At 41.9% G+C, this 19,352-nt stretch overlaps 1 protein-coding gene across 2 annotated transcripts in view; it reads left to right on the top strand.

Annotated features, from left to right (window-relative positions):
* kcnn1a (potassium intermediate/small conductance calcium-activated channel, subfamily N, member 1a) overlaps positions 1-16,784 on the top strand; it is a 48,399-nt gene extending 31,615 nt beyond the window's left edge. For both annotated transcript variants that reach the window (XM_084008111.1, XM_084008110.1), the window contains exons 5-9: positions 7,116-7,257; positions 7,712-7,822; positions 8,759-8,886; positions 11,478-11,547; positions 12,622-16,784. In XM_084008111.1, the coding sequence (XP_083864237.1) occupies positions 7,116-7,257; positions 7,712-7,822; positions 8,759-8,886; positions 11,478-11,547; positions 12,622-12,927 (757 nt within the window). In that variant the 3' untranslated portion in view covers positions 12,928-16,784. The remainder of the gene's footprint in view (positions 1-7,115; positions 7,258-7,711; positions 7,823-8,758; positions 8,887-11,477; positions 11,548-12,621) is intronic.
* Positions 16,785-19,352: the final 2,568 nt, after the last annotated feature.

Raw genomic sequence — 19,352 nt, forward strand, 5'->3', positions numbered from 1 at the left:
AAAAAAAAACAGTGGGGGAAAAAAAGAGGCGCTTGTTTCCCAAAGTGCTGTGTGTGACTTTTATATCTTCAGTCGAACGCGCCGTTACACTGTCACATTGACCACCTGAGCCAATCGAGGGGCAGTACGGTGTGAGATTGGACGAGCACGGCGTCTACCTGGAAACTGCCTAGATGGGGGGAATGAAAGACACACAACCGGGGAGACGGAGAGGAAGGGTGGAGTTGGTCGGGATGCTAATGTCGTACTAGATGGATTAAATGCTGGTCACTGGGCCGCTCTCCATCCTTTCTTGATACAGCCCATCTTCAGAGCTAACCTACCTCAACTAAGCTCCTTTACTAAGCTCTTTTGGTGTCTCCCTCAAAACCATAAGGCTTCCTCCCTCTCTCTCTTACTCCCGACTGATCCTTTGCAGATCTCCAACTATACCCATCTAACGTGGCATGTTTTGCAGTTTTTCCCTCATCTCTCACCACTACTGATTCCTCGTCCCTTTGCCTTCCCGTATCCATAACAAGCAGGCCTAATCCAGCCAGAACTCAGTTACACACTCGCATGCATGCCTCGCCTGCCTCCCTGGTCCCTCGCTCCTTTTTTTTTTCTTCTTTAATTGTTATGTAATTCTCTTCCCCTCCCCTTCTAACTCTGTTAAAACAAAACGCTCTATTTCGAGGCGAAGCGAGAGCGCTCCTCCACCTCGCTTTCTCCAGCGACTCCAGGCAAGTGTAGCTTACTTTCCCTGGGAGCGCGGCGCTGGATAATCAGGCTTGAGTTACTAGTCAGCTACACCTACACCCACGGTCTGACATCCAGAGTGTGTCATTGCTCAGCCACAAGATACAAACAGCCACAGCCGAGAACAGACTGTCCGAATGTCTAACCAGAGGAACGCACGCCTGTGCAACTTGAACCTCCTCACACCGACCACAGCACAACAACACTGACAGAAATCTGGCAAAGAATGCGGTTTCTGTTAGTTTGCTTTTAGATTCAAATTGAGAAACCTGCAAAGTATGTGGCGACAAAAATGTCTCCTTATTCTCCTGGCTGAACGGATGATGACAACTTTGAAATATGTGCATGATTTTCAAGCATTTCTGTCCACGAATGATGGCAAAGATCTGTCAAAGGTCATACTGAGACTGCGGTCCTGCTCTCAGTGTGCTTAACACTGGACCCCAGGATGAAAAAGTGAACTGTCTATACAGTTTGCTTTGCATTTTCAGAAATACTGTAAGCGTGTAATACACCTTTTCTTTAATCTGAATAATTATCTGTAAAAAAGAACTTCCCTTCCACAAAGTCGGTTAGACTTTCTGCAAATTGTTGCAACCTCGAAGACGGTGATTCTCTATGGTTTGATGACTTGATCTGATAAATTGTTTTTAAACTATGCACGCTCGGCAGGCATAGTATTGATTGTAGCCTATGGCAAAGTCATATTGCCCGCTAAGCATGTTAGCATAACAGAGAATGTGGAAGTTATAATCACCAGAGATATGATCTGCATTGAAGATCACGGTGCCGTTATTTGTTCATGGACAGACGGTAGGAGCTCAAAGGAAAAGATTCCTTCAGATTGTTATTATTTATGCTGTTGAACTGCAGGTGTAGGGTTTTTACTTGTGAGTACCGCGTCCCCTCAAGCTTGTAGAAATGGTAGTCAAGATCCTGTATTTTCTTTTCCCAACCAAATCGGAGAAATTAAAATTCATTGATGCTATAGAACCTGTACGTAGTAGCACATATCACATACCTAGCACTTTATAGTGTTCATCCAGAATCAAAGCTCATCACTCATCTCTACTCTGAGATTCGTCAGATAGACGATGAGTTTATCTTAAGGAAGCGCATGTGTCTCACAGCAACAAACAAAGGAGAACAACCTGCTAGAAATAATTTCACTACTGGATGTGAAATAATTCAAACCTAAATAACATGAAAGCTTTTTTGGGCGGGCATTTTGTGGGGCACCTGAATGTGGGGCAAAGTTTAGGAAGACAATCTCGTGGGTTCTAAGAGTGAGCTCCACCTTAAAGCCAGCCTCTGTGTTGTTTGGGCCGATGTACAGCAGATCGGGTACTTGCTGAGTGCATCGGGAAGATCCTGAACATGAAAGAAAATGCCTTAATGTAGTTATTTGACAGTGGAGGTGGAGTTTGCTGCAAAGTAAACTTTAACACTACTGTACATATTATATAGAGCAAAATAGCTTATTTTTTTGCTTAAGATTACATGGGGGCTACTCACCGTTGTGTCTTTTGCAGGTGTCTCGATCCTAATTCGATTAAACATCTGTAAAAGGACGCTCACTATCTCATAACCACGGAGACATAACCGCACTCCAGCGCCGAAACATTAAGATGTGAACAGAGTTCCTTTCTGCTGGCATTTTTGATGAAGGACAGACGTAGTTTGTAAAGGTAGCTTCACAAGACGTTTTGGCTTAGCTGACGTCTTTTACGTTATTGTTTGTAATAGTTTAATGTGCAGGAAATCTCACTATCCACATCAGTGTAGTGGACTCTTTGGAAGTTCTTGTCCAGCATCGTTTAAATAGATGAAAATCACAATCACGCGCACTTCATCATTTCTGGCAACAGAGACGCGGCGCCAGCAAAATCTGCAAGTCAGCTAATCTAAGCAATCTTTACTTTTTGGATTCACAACTTAGTTGGCTGACAGCGATGCATTATTGATCTTAATTCCGTCATCGTGTTTTCTTCCTGTAAAGCACTTTGTAACTTTGTTTTGAAAGGTGCTTTATAGCTACTGTTCTTGTTAGTCTAATTATTAAAGTGCAATCATATTGTTACTGGAGAATGAATGCAAACTGGCTCAGAAAGTCACTCTCAATCAAGAGGCTGGTTTCTGCAATTCAGCGAGTCTCACTCTTGATTTATATTTGATGTTCTTTGGCGAAAAGTACAATTACAACACGCCTCGTTAGCCCGCCGCGCCTCCATGTTTGGTAACCAGAGGAGGGGTCACGGTGACATTGAACCCTTTGAACACGTGTGTTTAAGAATTCACTGACCAGTTAAACTCAGGCACAAAGCCAGCTCTCTCCTGTTCCTATATGTTTGAACTGAAGTGAATGAAACACAAAATTGTAGTTAGACATAATAAAACAAAATGCAAGCGTCTGCAGCATGTAGCCTAGCAGCTCCGTGCCACTCTACTTAGCACAGGAGAGCTTTGAAGTAAATGCTAGCATTAGCGTGCTAACGTGCTCACAATTATCATGTTAACATGCTAATGTCATGCTCACCATCTAAGTCGAGCGCGTCAACATGATAACATTCTCTCATGAGTCCTGAATTTATAATCATCCCTCCAAAATCATTAGGATTCATTCTCTGGGGACCATGAATGTACAAACTTTCATGACCATCCAAAGATTGGTTGAGATAAGTCTGGACCGTGTTGTTAAATGAAAAGTTATTTTGATAAAACTTGCTCAACTGTACTTATTTGGACTGTTGTTCATCTGTTTCTTTTTCATTTTTTAATACTTGGAAACATATTTTAACACACACATAACAACATGTGTGGCTGCTGCTTGCTTGCTTTGCCTATTGGCTGCGCTGTAAAACACTGTTAGGTTTGCAGTTTTTAAATTGGCTCATCATCACTTTGAGTTAAATATGTTCATGTTTACCGACACACTCCCCCGAGGAGCATCCCAACATATTTGTTCCCAACAAATATGCACTCAAATTCATTTATAGCAACGAGACTTGCGCTCGTTGAGAAATTGTTTTAATTGTTTTCTGTTAATGTGAAACCAAAATGCATGAGGAAGAGGGGAAGTGCTTGTTGTTGTACGCAGGGCGATCGCTGCAGAATGTTAAGCAGTAGCTTTTGAATGCGGAGGAAGTCATCTGCTTTGCTGGAGCAGCTGACCGGCAACGGAGACGAGGCTGTGGTTCTCCCAAAGCAAGTTTGAAATATAGATGTAGAATCAGCTTTTGCACGTATGAGCTGTATTAAAAGTCTATTTCCTCCTAGCAGATGTGTATTTCAGGGACACAAAGCCCAGGAGGGACTTTTATATGTATGTCGTATCTCAAAAGGCTCTCTTATGTTGGAGCGGTGACTCATGGCGGTTTCACGGACGTCATGTATGTGAGATGATGCACGAAACAAAACAAGACAATAATAACCCTTTTAAAAATGACGAATGCATTTTTAAACATAATTTATTATGCGAACGTAACACTTTTTATTGAAAAGCATACAGATTGAAGCTATTTAAGTTACATTCATACGACCAAATATGGTATATTGTAGTGTTTTTGGTCACAAGTGTTCCTGGCGTGCGTGCGTGCGTGCGTGTGTGTGATCCATCAGTACGATTCCATTTGTTCAGAGGTTTTGTTGTCAACTTTGGCCGCTGTATTTCCTCAGAACTCGTCTTATGTTTCATGAGCTCATCTACACATTAGATATTAAATTAACCTCTCATTAGTAAACATGACTAGGACACATCCTCGTGTTGGTTTTAGGGTTGTTGTTAGTTATGATTGTTGACCCGGTGGAGCCGCAGAGTGGTTGTTGTCCGTGCGAGTTGTGCTGTACTCCCTCCTCTAACCCGCCGACAGATGCAAAGTTTCCTCGTTTGGGTGTAAATGATGGCGTTGTGGCGTGTACAGTAAACTAGTGGATAAAAACATCATCTGTGAAATATTTGAGTAAGTGATTTTGAGATAACGCTTTCGCTGCAGAGTGTCTGTCGGGGAGAATTTAACAGCGGGGGATAAAACTGTCTGCTCACTATATAGCTCTTGTCGTGGACTAGGTTGAAAGTGGTGCCAGCTCTTCTCCATGCTATTCCAAAACTTGACACAGTATATTGAGAGCCTTAAAACGGTATTGATTAGCTCCCCATTCCGCCTCTGTCTCTATTCCCTTATTGCTGTTTCTGCTCTTTTTTTTATTTTACTATATTTTAAATGTGTTAAAAATATATTTCCACCATTACAAAAACATAATAAAACAGGAAGCATCATCAAAAATGTTTTTTTTTTTTACTTTAAAAAACTATGCCTACTATGTGCACTTTTGTCAAAGATTATATGGAGGTATATTTACAGCAGATTAGAATACTAATACATTGTTCAATGTGCTAAAAGGTGCAGCGCATTTCCGCCTGCCTTGAAGACACGACTCACTCTCTGCTTGCCTTGATGACAAGACAAATGAAATTAACATACTAGTCACTTGTAATTACAATATTTAGCCAGCTGATCAAGTTGAGCCCCCTGGCAGCTATCAAAGGGCAGCTGGTGAAGTGTTGGGATGCAGGTAAAAGAGACAGGGGTGTCAAATTCAATGAGCTTCTCCCTTTGTTACTCATCCAGTCCCACCCCACTGTTTACAAATGGAAGCCCGTCCACGAAGGCGTACGATCCCCTTCCACCTGCTGGTACTGCAGTCAGAGGTGGTTATCGTCTCTAAAAGGATCCCAGGTTTCCCCATCGCTCCCCCTGCTCTCAATATACTGGTTTTGAAGCATGCAGGATGCAGACATCTTTTATTTTTTGTTTTATTCCTGCATGGTATTGCACAGACTGCTGCTCTGCATGTCATCTCAGAAGTTTGAATCCCACAGACCACATTCATTGTCATTCTGCTGAGAAAAAAAAAAATGTTTCTAGGTGTTTTTCCTCCCTGACTTTGAGCATGAATAGACACTTTGAGAGAGTGGGAGTTTTAAGACCTTGCAGGAGGCATGAAAAGTTCATTTGTGATATTTGATAACAGTGAACTGTCTTGGAGGAGAAGGAGGAGCGGGCATTTGACTTTGTTTGGAAAAGGAAAATGTAGGAATCCGTGGTCTGGCCCCAAGTGCTCCAATCTGTACTCGTGCACTAATTAGAGGCGATTGTTCCGGCCATTTTGAGTCCACATGCTGGGTCACCGCCGGATAGTTTGAAGTGGTTAGCGATTCATGATTGGCCCCGTCAGAATCCCCCTTTAGAAAAAGCCTTAACAAAAAGCCCCAAGAAATGAGACTCCATCTATTTCGTCTTGTCAGAAGGATGTTGGCGAGATGTTGTCTCAAAGTGTTTAATGAATATTTGATTTTAACTCCAAAATTAAATCTTATCTGATCTCCTCCTAGACAGCCCATTGGGAATAATTAAATGAGTTGAATGAGGGTGGGTGGATAAGGCAGACTCGCCTCCCTGATGGACTTTTGTCTTGCTGCAAAAGGTATGGGAATGTCATCATCAATCCGGCTTTGTACAGTGTGTGTTTTTATAGAAATATCTTTGCATTTGCACTGTGGGCCTTTTGGACTGACAATTCAAGCATAGCTGTCAGCTATTTTCAGCAATGTTTGAAGCGATGATTTGCATTGCCAAACCTTTTTGGGGAGGGCAGCGTCAACTCCATGGAGGAAGATTTGCAGCAAACCGTGACCGATAAGCCAATTGTTAGTTTGATTTAATGCACCAGTGTGTGCATTTTCTTTCAATGCTCAGACATTACATTTGTTTCAGTTGTCATATTTAAATCAAGTCCTGCAGTACTCTATGTCCAGTCCCTCCCAGCGACACGGCCGGTCCCTTTGTCATACAAAACATGTCCTCTAAAGTTGTTATTCCATGTAAATGTACAACAAGAGTAAGTGATTTGGCCTCAGGCTCATTTTTTTTATGCTCCTTCACATCATTCCTCTCATCCAATGGTTATTATTCTAATATTGACAGACACTGAACATAAGATACTTGCTCTCTCAGCTTGAAATCATTCCATCAATTTATTTCAAAATTGGACACTTTTTGGCTTTTTTTCTGCCTCCGTTCATACACATTAAACATGTTTCTCCATGAAACCCAGGAAGAAATTCCACAAATCAGAATATAACTTGTCTCTTCCACTGAATGCACATTTACAAAGCAGGTCTAACACCTTGCACTATGATTTTTATTTGTATTTTTTTCCCTCCTCCTCGATTTTCACCGGCTCCACCTCCTCCACCCACCACTCTGTTCGGTTCACACGGCACCACGTCATTCTCCAGAATGCTTCACGTTCATGAAGCTGTGTGTGGTTTTACTCACTGTGTATATCCCACTTCTGCTTCCCCCTTATCACTACAGGTATCATGACAAACAGGAAGTGACCAGTAACTTCCTGGGAGCCATGTGGCTCATCTCGATTACCTTCCTCTCCATTGGCTACGGGGACATGGTACCACACACGTACTGTGGGAAAGGCGTGTGTCTGCTTACAGGGATTATGGTGGGTTCCTTCCTTCTTCTTCTTCGCCGAGATAAAAAAAAAAAATATATATATATATATATATAAATATTGATGTTGAGCAATTTTATTTAAAGTGTCCTGAAGCTACATGTTACAAGGTGTTAAAACTGAAATGATTGAATATGAGATCATAAAGCTTCATGATGTTTGACCTCACCTCATCAGCTTGTAGCCGTTTTGGTCATCTATCAAAGTCCTCTCTCACCCCTCACTTTTATATCCATGTGTTTTGGCCTGATCCAGTTTTCTGATGTACTGAATTCCTGAAAACTTGAAGACGGCTTGTTTTAGTTATTTAGCCTTACTTAACCATCATCCCATGACTTTTGTTTCTTTGCTGGTTCTCTTTTTTGTTGTTGTCGTTAATATTAATGTAGTAAAGTTGCATTTTCAAAGCTCACAAACTAAATGTTGCTGCGTCTTTGTGCAACAGGGAGCTGGTTGCACTGCACTGGTGGTTGCAGTCGTAGCCAGGAAGCTGGAGCTGACCAAGGCTGAGAAACATGTCCACAACTTCATGATGGACACACAACTCTGCAAACGAGTGAGTCACACCGTCTAGTAACTGTGATAATATGTTACAAGGTTTATGACACCTGGGAAAAGGTTGCATATGGCCGTGTGTTGCAAGCAGTTGGATCAAGGAGTGATTTTACAATATTCAGGCTGTTCAGTTTAATTTCAAATTGGGTTAGTTGAATGTTTTTTAAAAAAAGTATCCAAACAAAAACAACTGGCATAATAGTTATAGTCTTGATTTCTATGTTTGACCATTCCCTGACATCTAGTCTGCCTTTAATGCTGCACCTTGTTACTCCGGTTTATTGATGGGAGGATATCGGATTCTATTGCTAGAATCGCACAAAAAGTAAATTGTGGTGAATTTTCATTTTCGGGATAATCGTACTTATCGTCATCAGTGACTTGAAAAAGCTGTCTAGTTCGCTTTCATGGTAGCTGTAATTACAGCCTGATTTAAACAGGAAGTATCATGTGATTAAACAAAAAAAAAAACGTATTATTTGTTTTTCACTAAAATGGATGCTTTTCGTGCCGTTTTTAAGAGTTTTAACCATATTTTGCTCATTATCGGAATAATATCGTGAATTCTGTTCAGGTTTATCGTAGCTTGAATTCTTCATATCGTCTAGCTTTAAACGAAGACATAGCTTATGAAGTGCTCATATAATAAACATTCATAAATGAAACGCATTCATAGATAATGAAAACTGTATTGCTTTCCGATACCACTCATGGGGGCTTGGACTAACAGGCTGAGCAGGAAGCTCCGTTTACGCTCGAGCTGGCAGCCAGGCACCGCTGGAGAGGCGTTGCTTAATAGCAGAGACATCAGCCTCGCAACGGCGGCGTTTTAGGGGGAGGGGCTTGCACACACACAGGGATGAGGAGAGCAAAAACGCTGAGCCTCAATGTTGAAATGAAACCTACATCTTGTGCCTTTGTCCACCTCGCTTCACAGGTAAAGAACACAGCTGCCAATGTACTCAGGGAAACATGGCTCATCTACAAACACACTAAGTTGGTCAAGAAGATCGATCACGCCAAGGTGCGGAAACACCAGCGCAAGTTTCTCCAAGCCATTCACCAGTAAGCACGCGCTCGATTTGTCTTCTCTAATGTGTTGTAGAATGAGATATGACAGAGTTGTTCACCACTGAGGGGGATTCAAACTGCAGTATATTTATAATAAAAAGTTCTTTAGATGTTATTTGTGGTACATAGTATGTAGGATATATTATGAACAGTATTGCTAATAAACTGATGAGAATATTTCTAGCATTTGTTACAATGTCCTCTTCTAGAGTACCATTTCCTTTGATTGTTGTGCTCACACACATGTAAACTCTCTCTCTCACACACACACACACACACAGCACACGCGCTGCAATCTAGGGTAATGGTCCTCCCTCTTCCTCTCCCCGTCTCCCTCTCCCTCCGACCCCCTTTTACCCCGTGCTTACAGTGAGAAGTGTAATGGTTTCACTTGTTTCGTGAATGTTGTGGGGTTAAAACTCTGTACTGTGTTCTGTCTTTGTTTTGCTCTATCACTGCAGAGCTCAGAAGTAAGTTGAGTCTTCTATGTATCCTCCTCCTACTGTTTCCTCAACATCCTCCTCCTCCTCCTCCTCTCTCCATGTCTGCGTTTGACATGCATGAAAAAAAAAAACATGTTTGTCACCAAAAAAAAAAGAAAAGAAAAGAAAATGCTGGATGCTGAATTGTTTTGAGTTTGTTTTTTTCTTCTTTACTTCAATGTTCCATTTACGTCCCTCTCCCTCCCATCCCCCTATGAATGGAATGAAAAAAAAAAAAAAAGCATCAACATTTTTGCCACCGGTGTCGATAGTGGGGGGTTGTCTGGAGAGAACGTGTGAAAGGAAAAAAAAAACTGCATCTTGCACAGAATGAGCTTGGAGATTTGTTGGCCTGGTCAGCGGTTCATAATCATCTACAACGTATTGTATAATGTTGCCCATGATTAATATAGCAGCTCTGGAGGCTATATTAACCTGTATCAACAGACCTCATCCTACACTCCTGATGGTTTTATCATGACATGGTCACACACACACACACACACACACACACTGTAATGTAATGCAGCTCTAATTTTTGATGGGGTTAAAATATAGATTTTTGCTTAGTTTTATCCTTTATTATTTGATATCCAATGCCAAAGCTTGCACAGGACAAAAAGACGAGACACAACACGTAGATTGTTGTTTTGTGGATCGAAGTTGTACTTATAATGCGTTACACTAATAAGTAGCGCTTTTAGCTTTTAATCCCTATTCTTCTGTAGCCATAAGGGATGAAAAAAAGCCCAGCAAACAGACACATGTGAGCCAAGACGGCGTCCCACAGGGACGGAGCCGTAAGCGAGCAGTCTCACTCTGCTCTGATATATTGATTTGCACATGAATAAATGCCCTTGAATCTCATCCTGTCGCATAATTTGCCAGAACAGGGAAATTTCTCCCCTCGCACGTCCGAATGATGGCTGTGCGGTGCCACCGCTAACAATGACACATCATTCGCATCAGCGTCCACAGTTGTTACAGGGCCCTAATGTATTCGATTAGAGATAAAGAGGCACGACGTTGAAGGCACCACAAAACGTGTCGGATGTGTCGTCGCGTGAGTTCTTTTGAAAATGTCTGTGTTGCCGTATGTTCAGCACTGTCATTAGACGGTTTATTCTTGGCAAGCCTCATCTTTTATCTGTCGTACACATACACACTCACTGAAAGACTCACGTTTCATTGTGCACAAAGTCACTCACACTCACTGCACGCTTCCTGAATGGTGTGTATATATCAAGTCCGACCACTGAGCTGTGTGTAACACTGACAAAGGGCATGTCATCTTTTTTTTTTTTTTCCTTTTTTTGATGTCTTACTTTTGGGTGGAAAGAGATGGAAATGTTCTGATTTCAAACATAGATTGGGGGGGTTTCTTGTATGGAAGCATATTGCATTCTCGCTGGAAAAAGGCATCATGTTTTGTCGTCGCAATAATACATTTTTGGCATTCTATTTAATTATTTTTTTTCTTATTGAGAAACAAATTATTTTTGGGTTGTAACAAGATGATCTCTCAGTATTAACTGTTTGTTATTGCAGCGAAAAATACTTTTTTTCAGGTAAAAATTGCTACTTAACTGCATTATGATGAGAAAAAAAAGATCTAAGGCCAAGATAAAACATGATAAACACAGTTTGTTTGACTTATTGTTTTTCAAAATGAGTGTAGTATGCTTCTGCAATTTTGCATGTTTTGGTTGGTATTGCATTGACCAAGACCAGAAATGCTTGTGTGTATGTATATGTATATATATACACACATATATTTCTATATACTGTATATGTATACATATAGGATTGTAAAGTACATATATTTATGATGCATGCAGGCAATCGTCTCTTTTCAATGTCATCAGTGAGAGAGCACGCCTGATAAAACGTGTTGTCCCTCCTCCTCCTCCTCCTCCTCCTCCTCTCTTCCCTATTGGCCCTCTCTGCCCTTTCATCACACCCAAACAACCTGTCTCGCTCTCTTCCCCTCCTGCAAACTGCCCTCTGTTCCCTTATTCCCTCCGCCACTCTTCTTCGCCTCCTCCCGTTTCTTCTTCGTCCACCTCCTCCTCCTCTTCCCACCTCCCCCTGTGCCTCCACCAGGCTGCGCAGTGTGAAGATGGAGCAGAGAAAACTCAATGATCAGGCCAACACCTTGGTGGACCTGGCGAAGGTAAATCACCCTTCTGATCTCATTTTAAAGTGGCTAGAATCAATATTTAGGTGATCACAATACAACTTGTGTGTCAGAAAGGTTGTGATTAACCAACTGTACAGCACACATTGTTTTAATGTTTAATGGAGACCAACGGTAACGTCTAACGGCGCTGTAAGTGTTTTAGGGACCTGATGAATGTGGTTCTGCCTCGGTGGCTCCTGTCCTGCTCTGTAGACGTCAGCTGACCCACCAGAGCAGAGAGGGGGTTCAAAGGGAGGTGCATCATGACTGCAGCCTCATTTGATGTGGATGGCATTTGCACTCCAGTGCGTATTTTAAAGGTTCTGAGGCCAACTCCTTTTAATGTGTGTTTACTTGCCCTTACTCTGCTCGATGGTCGGAGCCATCTGTGTACAGCCTCCAGTAGTTCAACGGCTCTTTGTTAAGCCCCATGGCGAAGTCACCCTTTGATTTCTGAGCTGTAGTAATGTCTGAAAATATATAATAGTGTGTCCATTAAATTGTGTCACATGGAAGTGACTTTGTCACAATAAAGAATGGAATACAACGACTTTATGATATATTTTATAACATGTGAAATTGTAATAGTTTGAATAGAAGAATTACATGCAGGTACCACATACAGTTATCACTGGCTGCACGCTCCATCCATTGTGGAACAATAAGTATATATGTATAAATAATAGAGAAGCTTTTCATTATATGAATGAGTTGTGTCAAGCATCTACATAATGCATTGAAGACCTTCTCTGGCTATAAATGGATTGGAAAAGCTGGTTGGGATAAAAATCAATGCTGACTTGCGGAAACTATGCAGCTCCCCTTCAAACTGTGTCCTGTCATTATGTCCTCCTCTGCAGACTAAGTAAGTCAGCTTTAGACTGTAATTTATTACCTGGCTATGTAAACACACTGCCCTTCCTGTACATGTCATTTGCTGCACCTCTCCTTGTGGGAATGAAGTTGTAAAACAGATTTTTATCTTGTCTCTCCCTTGTCTGGCCATCCTCCCCCTGTCCTCCTGTTCCTGCACCTCCCCAAACACATTTACTTTCTCTCCTCCATTAGACCCAGAATGTGATGTATGACCTGGTGTCAGAGCTGCAGGAGCGCAGTGAAGAGCTGGACAAGCGCATCGGCACATTGGAGGACAAGCTGGACTCGGTGACGGGCAGCCTGCAGGCGCTGCCCTGCCTCATCTCCCAAGCCATAACCCAGCAGCAGCAGGACTTCCTGGACGGCTTTGTTCACCGTTTCCGGCCCGCCTCACTAGCCTCAGAGCGCTCGGAACGCTCCGAGCGATCCTGGACTTCCACCGCTCGAAGGCGGCGCTCCCCCTCCACAGCACCACACACCTCCTCCGATAGCGGATAACCTTGACAAAACCCTCTGCAGTCACCTTCAAGCCCCACCTTCCCCCAATCCAACTCATCAGCTCCTTCTGTCCTTATCCAAACCCGTCCCTGTAACCACTGGCGAGTCCATGTCTGGACTAATAACGAACCCATATCTTGACCCCTGACCTGATCCTTGCACCCTATTCTCTCCCTCTCACCAGTCCCCGGTCCTCCCCACCCGCCCACGCAACGTCAAATCCAAAAACCAATTCCTCTGTGACTGAGCCTCTCAGCACAGGACTGGATCAGAGCTACTCCAAAAGAACAAAGCAAACAAAGACTTGAATCAAGAAAAAACACAAATGCATCCAAAAAAAGAAAAAGAGAAAAAAAAAAAAAACATCAACTTAAAAATGACTGAAAAACCGAGATAAAGTAGAGATATGGTTTATGTTTTAGCCATTGTATGGCTGTTCAAGTTAGCTTTTTTGTAAAAGCCCTTGTATAGTTAAAAAAATGACTGAGTTCAGGGTCGCTGGGGTGAGAGCTGGCTATCACACCGGAGAGTCCTTAACCACGAGGGAGGAAGTTGGTCTGTGGAGCCGAGGGCCACCTGCTGGTCCTCCGAGGCCATGGAGGACATCTGTCCACCCATCCATCCGTCCACCCGTTTGTCCGGTGAGGAGAGCGAGACAAACCATTGGATTTCCCCGTTCAAAAGACTAGTGTCGTGGATTCTTTCCCATAGGTTAGGGTGAAAGCTTTAGAAAAGGCGACTAAAGCTCTGACCACAGGTCAGCGTTTGGAGATGCACTTAAGTGGGAGGGGAAACTGTTACGCATAAAATAGAGCAAAGGGGGTGCATAACTACTGGGTAGGGAAAATTTACACAGTTGCCAACTTCAAGGTTTCAGCTTCCTTGTTCTTACCAAGGGAAAATGAGAGCGACTATCTTTTTTAGTTACATATTGACATGTGATTTTTCAGTGCCTGAATGTATAAATAGTAGAGGGTTATTTAATTACTAATTTCAGAGCTTTTTTACGATGTTAACAGTCTGAATACAGCATTGCATTCCTTTTTCAGATACATTCCTCTCCAAAAATTTAAAGAAAATGTCTTAAAGTAATGCATAACATTGCCTCCATTACACAGCAAATCTAAATATTTTGAAAATCCTTTATTTTCCCTTTCTATTCCTACTAACACCGTGAGAAATGTAAAAGCCAAGAGAGTCAGAAAACGTGAGACAGACTGAGAGAATATCTGCGAGTGTGTTTGCCAGAGAACGAGTACATTTTTAGCTCAATGCTGCACACTCATGCACACAGCAAAGAAATATGTAATAGTCTACCTTTCTCACCACTGATAATTAGAGCTACCTGTGGTCTTTAGATAGTGGCATGGCTTGAGGTCTGCTGGTATACACGGCCACCAGGCACACATCACCGGTCGAACTGAGGAGCCAACCCTGCCCTTTGCATGGTTCTGTGCAAAAAAATGACAACGGAACTTTCTCCGATGGCTTGATGATTTCACATGATTTCGATTTGATTACGTTTACTTTTGTTTGGTTGTTGCCTTTTGTTCTTTTATTATAATTTTTTTTACAAACCATTTTTTCTAGGATACCTAGGGTTTTAGAGTTGCAGAAGTTAGAGAGTTGCAGTAACGTGATTCTGTAATTCGTTCCCTGTTTAAAATAAGAGGTGAATAAAAATCCCGATTTTAGAAAAATAATCCTAAAAGAATATCAATAAAAGTGCTCGAGAAACTTTGATGAATGGGTCCATCTGCAAATTTAAAAGAATAGTTTTGGGAAATAAAATCATTCGTTTTTCCAGCGAAGTGTTAGACAGACAGATTGATACCACTCTTGTGTCTGTATGATAAATATGAAGCTACTGCTAGCAGCCGCTTAGCTTAGCTTAGCTTAAGGTAAGATGCAGCTAGCAGTAGCTTTATATATGAATCGAGAGCGGCATCAGTCTGCTCGTCTTAACTTTGAGCGAGAACACGAATGAGTGTATATTTTCCCAAAATGTTAACATTAGAGCATCAGGCCTCTTGTTTCAGGTCATTGAAACACATCTTCTACGATAGAGGAGACATTTCCAATCTCAAAGGCATGGAGTATGATGCATACTAGAGTTGTGATGAATGAAGTATTTAGGATCTTTAAAGTAACTTTTCCCCAAAGTAAATAAAAGAGGCAGATCAGGAAGTCAGCGGGTTAGCAGGCTAGCATGCTGTCCTGAAGTAGTTTGAATGGTAGATGATCTGACTTCCAAGAGGATGTTAGTGCTAAAAAAAAAAAAAAGAAGAAGAAAAATCATCTTTATGGCCCCCTAAGCTTTCAAACAAATGGGATCGTTATTATTTGCTGGATATTAATTAATTCCAAGCTGCTTTGGGTTGAATCTGGGGAAAGTCTAAGCCCTCCGAAACGGTGAGAGTCCACTCTCCCGAAGGCTCCGGGCCGACCAGAGAGCACTTAATTTAGACACGGATCACCTTCGGTTTGCTACGAGTAGAACTTAATCAAGCATGACTATTAGCTTTTTTTCCTTTCAACTTGAGTTGATGAAGCATGACTCTTTACTGCCCCCACCTCCAGCCACTTCTCGCTCACCGTTACACTACACCTTCCCAGTATGAAGGGATCTATCATGCCATTACAGTCTCTGTTTCAATCAGTGTCATCCGATGAGTCACCGCGGCTAATGGAAGACTATCTCCTTGATTAAGGCCTTACTTGCCTTTTCGTTATCTAAGGTTTCAACCTCTTCATTACATCGCAGGTTTAGCCTCGCGTTTGTCATCTGTCATCATTAAGAACAGCAGTCCCCAACGCACAAAGAAGCGTCCCAAGTGGCCTGCAGCAAAGACCTTTGAGTGGTTTGGAAGATGAAAAAAAGAAAGAAAAGTAAGAAGCAGGGGAACCCCCGGGTCATGTTCCATGTTGTCTAATATTCAGTTACACCAGGAAGGATCACGGACGCTGGAGTGTCTTCCCCACAAAGATATGATAGTACTGGTGTGAAGGAAAGAAGGCGGGACTAGGTGGGGAAAAAGAGAAAGATGAGAGCCATAGCTCATTTTTACTGACAGATGTTTGTTTTTGCCCAGGAGGCAGCAAGAGTCGGTGTCCTGTAAATATGACCTCATTATAGATGTCGCCAAGTAAAACGGGACAAATGGTGAACCACGGGGGTAAAGGTCGCTGGGTGCAGTGCACCGCATGTTGCAAGTGCAGTAGAAAAACAAGATCTAGAGAGGATATGAAGGCATTTAATTCAAATTCAAATTATTGATTCCATTTGATTTGATTCACACTTTCTTTTCCGCTGATGGAGGTATAATCAGGTTCTGTTTTTGTTTTCAAAATCTGCTGTAATGGTTTTCCTCTTCAAAACATATCCTGTCACCGACAAAAGTCCTGCCAAAACACCATTCCAATATTTAATAGTGACCCAATTTTCTCCACCAGAAAATTAAAAAATGCACAGTATTTTGTAGTGAAGTGAGGGACATTCATGATGTTATTCTGATGATGGTAGATGAGTCAAAGTGAAAACACGCATCCCAGAGTCTTTTACTCTCCTGAGAAGTAGGCTTTCTTCATCGAGCAGGAATCAGAACACACGTCTACTGAACAATAATGAAAAAAAAATTCCCAAAAAGTGAAGAAATGTAACCCAATCATTGTTCTGTGTACACTGCCACATGATGCATAATGTACGTAGTAGCACTGGAATAAATCAACTTTTAATGGATGGCAAAAATGGGTTTAACATGTTCTCTGTATACTGTTCCTTCATTTTACAGGTGAACTTTTGTCCTAGCAAGGAGAGACACCAAGGTCAAATCATTAAAGACTATCTTCAGCTATGACCATAACTCTCTTCTCCTTTTTCGCCGGCGGGTAGATGGAGCTTTAATTTGAAATGAGTACTGATGCTTCATTTCCTATTAAATCAACAGATTAACAATCTGACACTTCTTCACACAAGGTCCGCCCCAAGGAGAAGCTGGATGACTGCAGCTTAAAGCCTAACCGTGACGGTGAGAGGTGAGTTGGCACATGTCTCTTCCTGGGAGACGGCGAGGCAGGGACATCCTAAAAACATGCTTACAGGAGGATGTATTGACATAAACATAAACATCGCTCCAAAGGACGCACAGCTGTTGAAGCGCTGTTCCAAAGTGAACTATGGGCAACACACACACACACACACACACACACACACACACACACACACACAGCCATTAATGTTCAAATAACAAGCTATTCATGTCCACATGCGCAAACGAGGCTCAGCCTGGTTAATTACAGCCAAATCAGCAGGGAGTTGGCAGCCGACCGATATCCCACAAGAGCGCCGGAGTCAGCCACCCTGTAGTTGTTGCTACACAACCCCAAATGCGTGCAGCAGCGGAAACACATGCTCCTCATCCCTCCCATACGAGTACAGCAGCATTAACGAGATATCTTTTATAATTTCATATATGATCAATGTAATATGTGAGTTCAAACATGCACTAATAGATCAGAATCTTGTTTCATAGCATAAGTGGAAACTTACGACCAATTTAGCCACAGATGCCCAGCTTATAATGTCCCGAGCAGATGAGCTTTCCACTGTTTCCTTGTGTAATGATGTCTGTCTCCTAATGAGTACATTTAATTCATCCAGCTGATACTTATTCTTGTGTTAAAAGCGTGAAAGGCATGAGAGGAAAAAAAGGCATCAAATTACCAGAGATCTCCCCTGAAGGGGTTTGAAGACGAGTCCAGAGAAAAGACAAGCAGGCTGCAGGGGGCTGAGGATCCCTCTGACTAGGGAAGGACGGGGGGAGGAGATGGGCTTGCAGGGTGTTGAGGATCATCCGAGAGTGTGGAAACGTCCTCCGGGGACAGCTTGCGGCAGGCAGGGGAAGTCATTTATCGAATTTATTACAGGCCCCACTTTTCTCCCTGTCTGCCCTGGGAGCTAGCAGCTGCATTATGGTTAATGCCCTCCACTTTCAGCTAACGTGGTTTGGCATGGGACACACCGGGATAAAAAAAACACAAAAAAAAATCTATCGTGATGAATTTCCAATATCGGGATAATCGCAAACATCGTCACAAGTGACTTAAAGAAGATGTCTCACTATCATGATAGAGGTGAAAAAAGAGCCTGATTGTAAAATACATACAGAATACAAAATTATGTATTTATCCATGCAATACAAGACCATTCAAGATCATCTTGTTTATGATTATTTGAAATATTTGTAACTAATTTAAATGTAAAGTGATGCCAGTATGCTTTAGTGCCACTTTAAGAGTTTTAAGCACATTTTGATGATTATCGGGAAAATATTGCGTAAAAACTACTTGTGATTTTAATATCACCCCATGCCTAGTTTGGCATAAATGGGTAAATCAGAGAGAATAGGACTATTGATCTTGGTTTTTGGCCTTTTTTTATGCACAAGCTGTAGTGGTCGAGAGTGGGTGTTAAGGGCCATTTCATTCTAACAAATGTTTTTGGAGTGCCATTTATTTCCACGTCAACCACTTCTATCTTTCTGTGTTTCGATCTCTGCCCATCTGGATTCCTCCCTCCTTTGCTCGTCTCTCTCTCTCTGAGAGATCTGAGGCAGAATGAACTGATACAAACAAGGTCGTCTGTTTGAGCTTCCCTGCTTCATTTCACTCCTAAAGGAAGAAAAGAGCCTCTTTTTCCCTCAAGCTATGTGTAAAGGTCTGAACGTGTACATATATTTACCTACAGCGCGAATGTGCACGTGTACACACCAATTCACCCATAATATACACATGTAGCTTCCCATTTGTCCTCCACAGAATCATTTCAGCCAAGGCTAACTCAGATCTATGATCACTTCTCACATCATTCACAAGCACGGTTTTGTTTTATTAGCTATAAAGATGAACTCTATAGCTAGAAACTCAGAGCTATGATCACTTCTCCCATCACTCACAGGTACAGTTTCTTTATTAGCTATAAAGATGAACTCCCTCTATACAGCCACCAACATAACTCACTGCTGCCTCATCTGTTAATGCTTGATCACCCACTATTTAATGACACACTCAAAGTCGGGCTATAGATTGATACCTATGGCTCTTGAAAGGGAAGTAAGTTATTTCTTGCCTTTGTGTCACATAGCAAAACCACTGTAAAATGTCCCAAATGCACGGAGGTCAATGGAAAAATTATCTTATAGGCACATAAAGGCAAGTTTATTTGTATAGCACCTCTACAACCCAAAAGCAATTCAAAGTGCTTTACGTACAAAAAAAAAGGCATTCAAACAACATGGCAAAACAGAAAATGAAACTAAATTAAAGTAGGGTCTAAATGGAATAAGATAATAAAAAAAGGAACTGGCCCTAAATTCAATAAAGGAAATGAAAAAATAAACAATCAAAGGAACAAGTTAGAAGAGCTT

This window comes from Eutrigla gurnardus (assembly GCF_963514095.1).
Source record: "Eutrigla gurnardus genome assembly, chromosome: 4".
Classification (NCBI taxonomy): domain Eukaryota; kingdom Metazoa; phylum Chordata; class Actinopteri; order Perciformes; family Triglidae; genus Eutrigla; species Eutrigla gurnardus.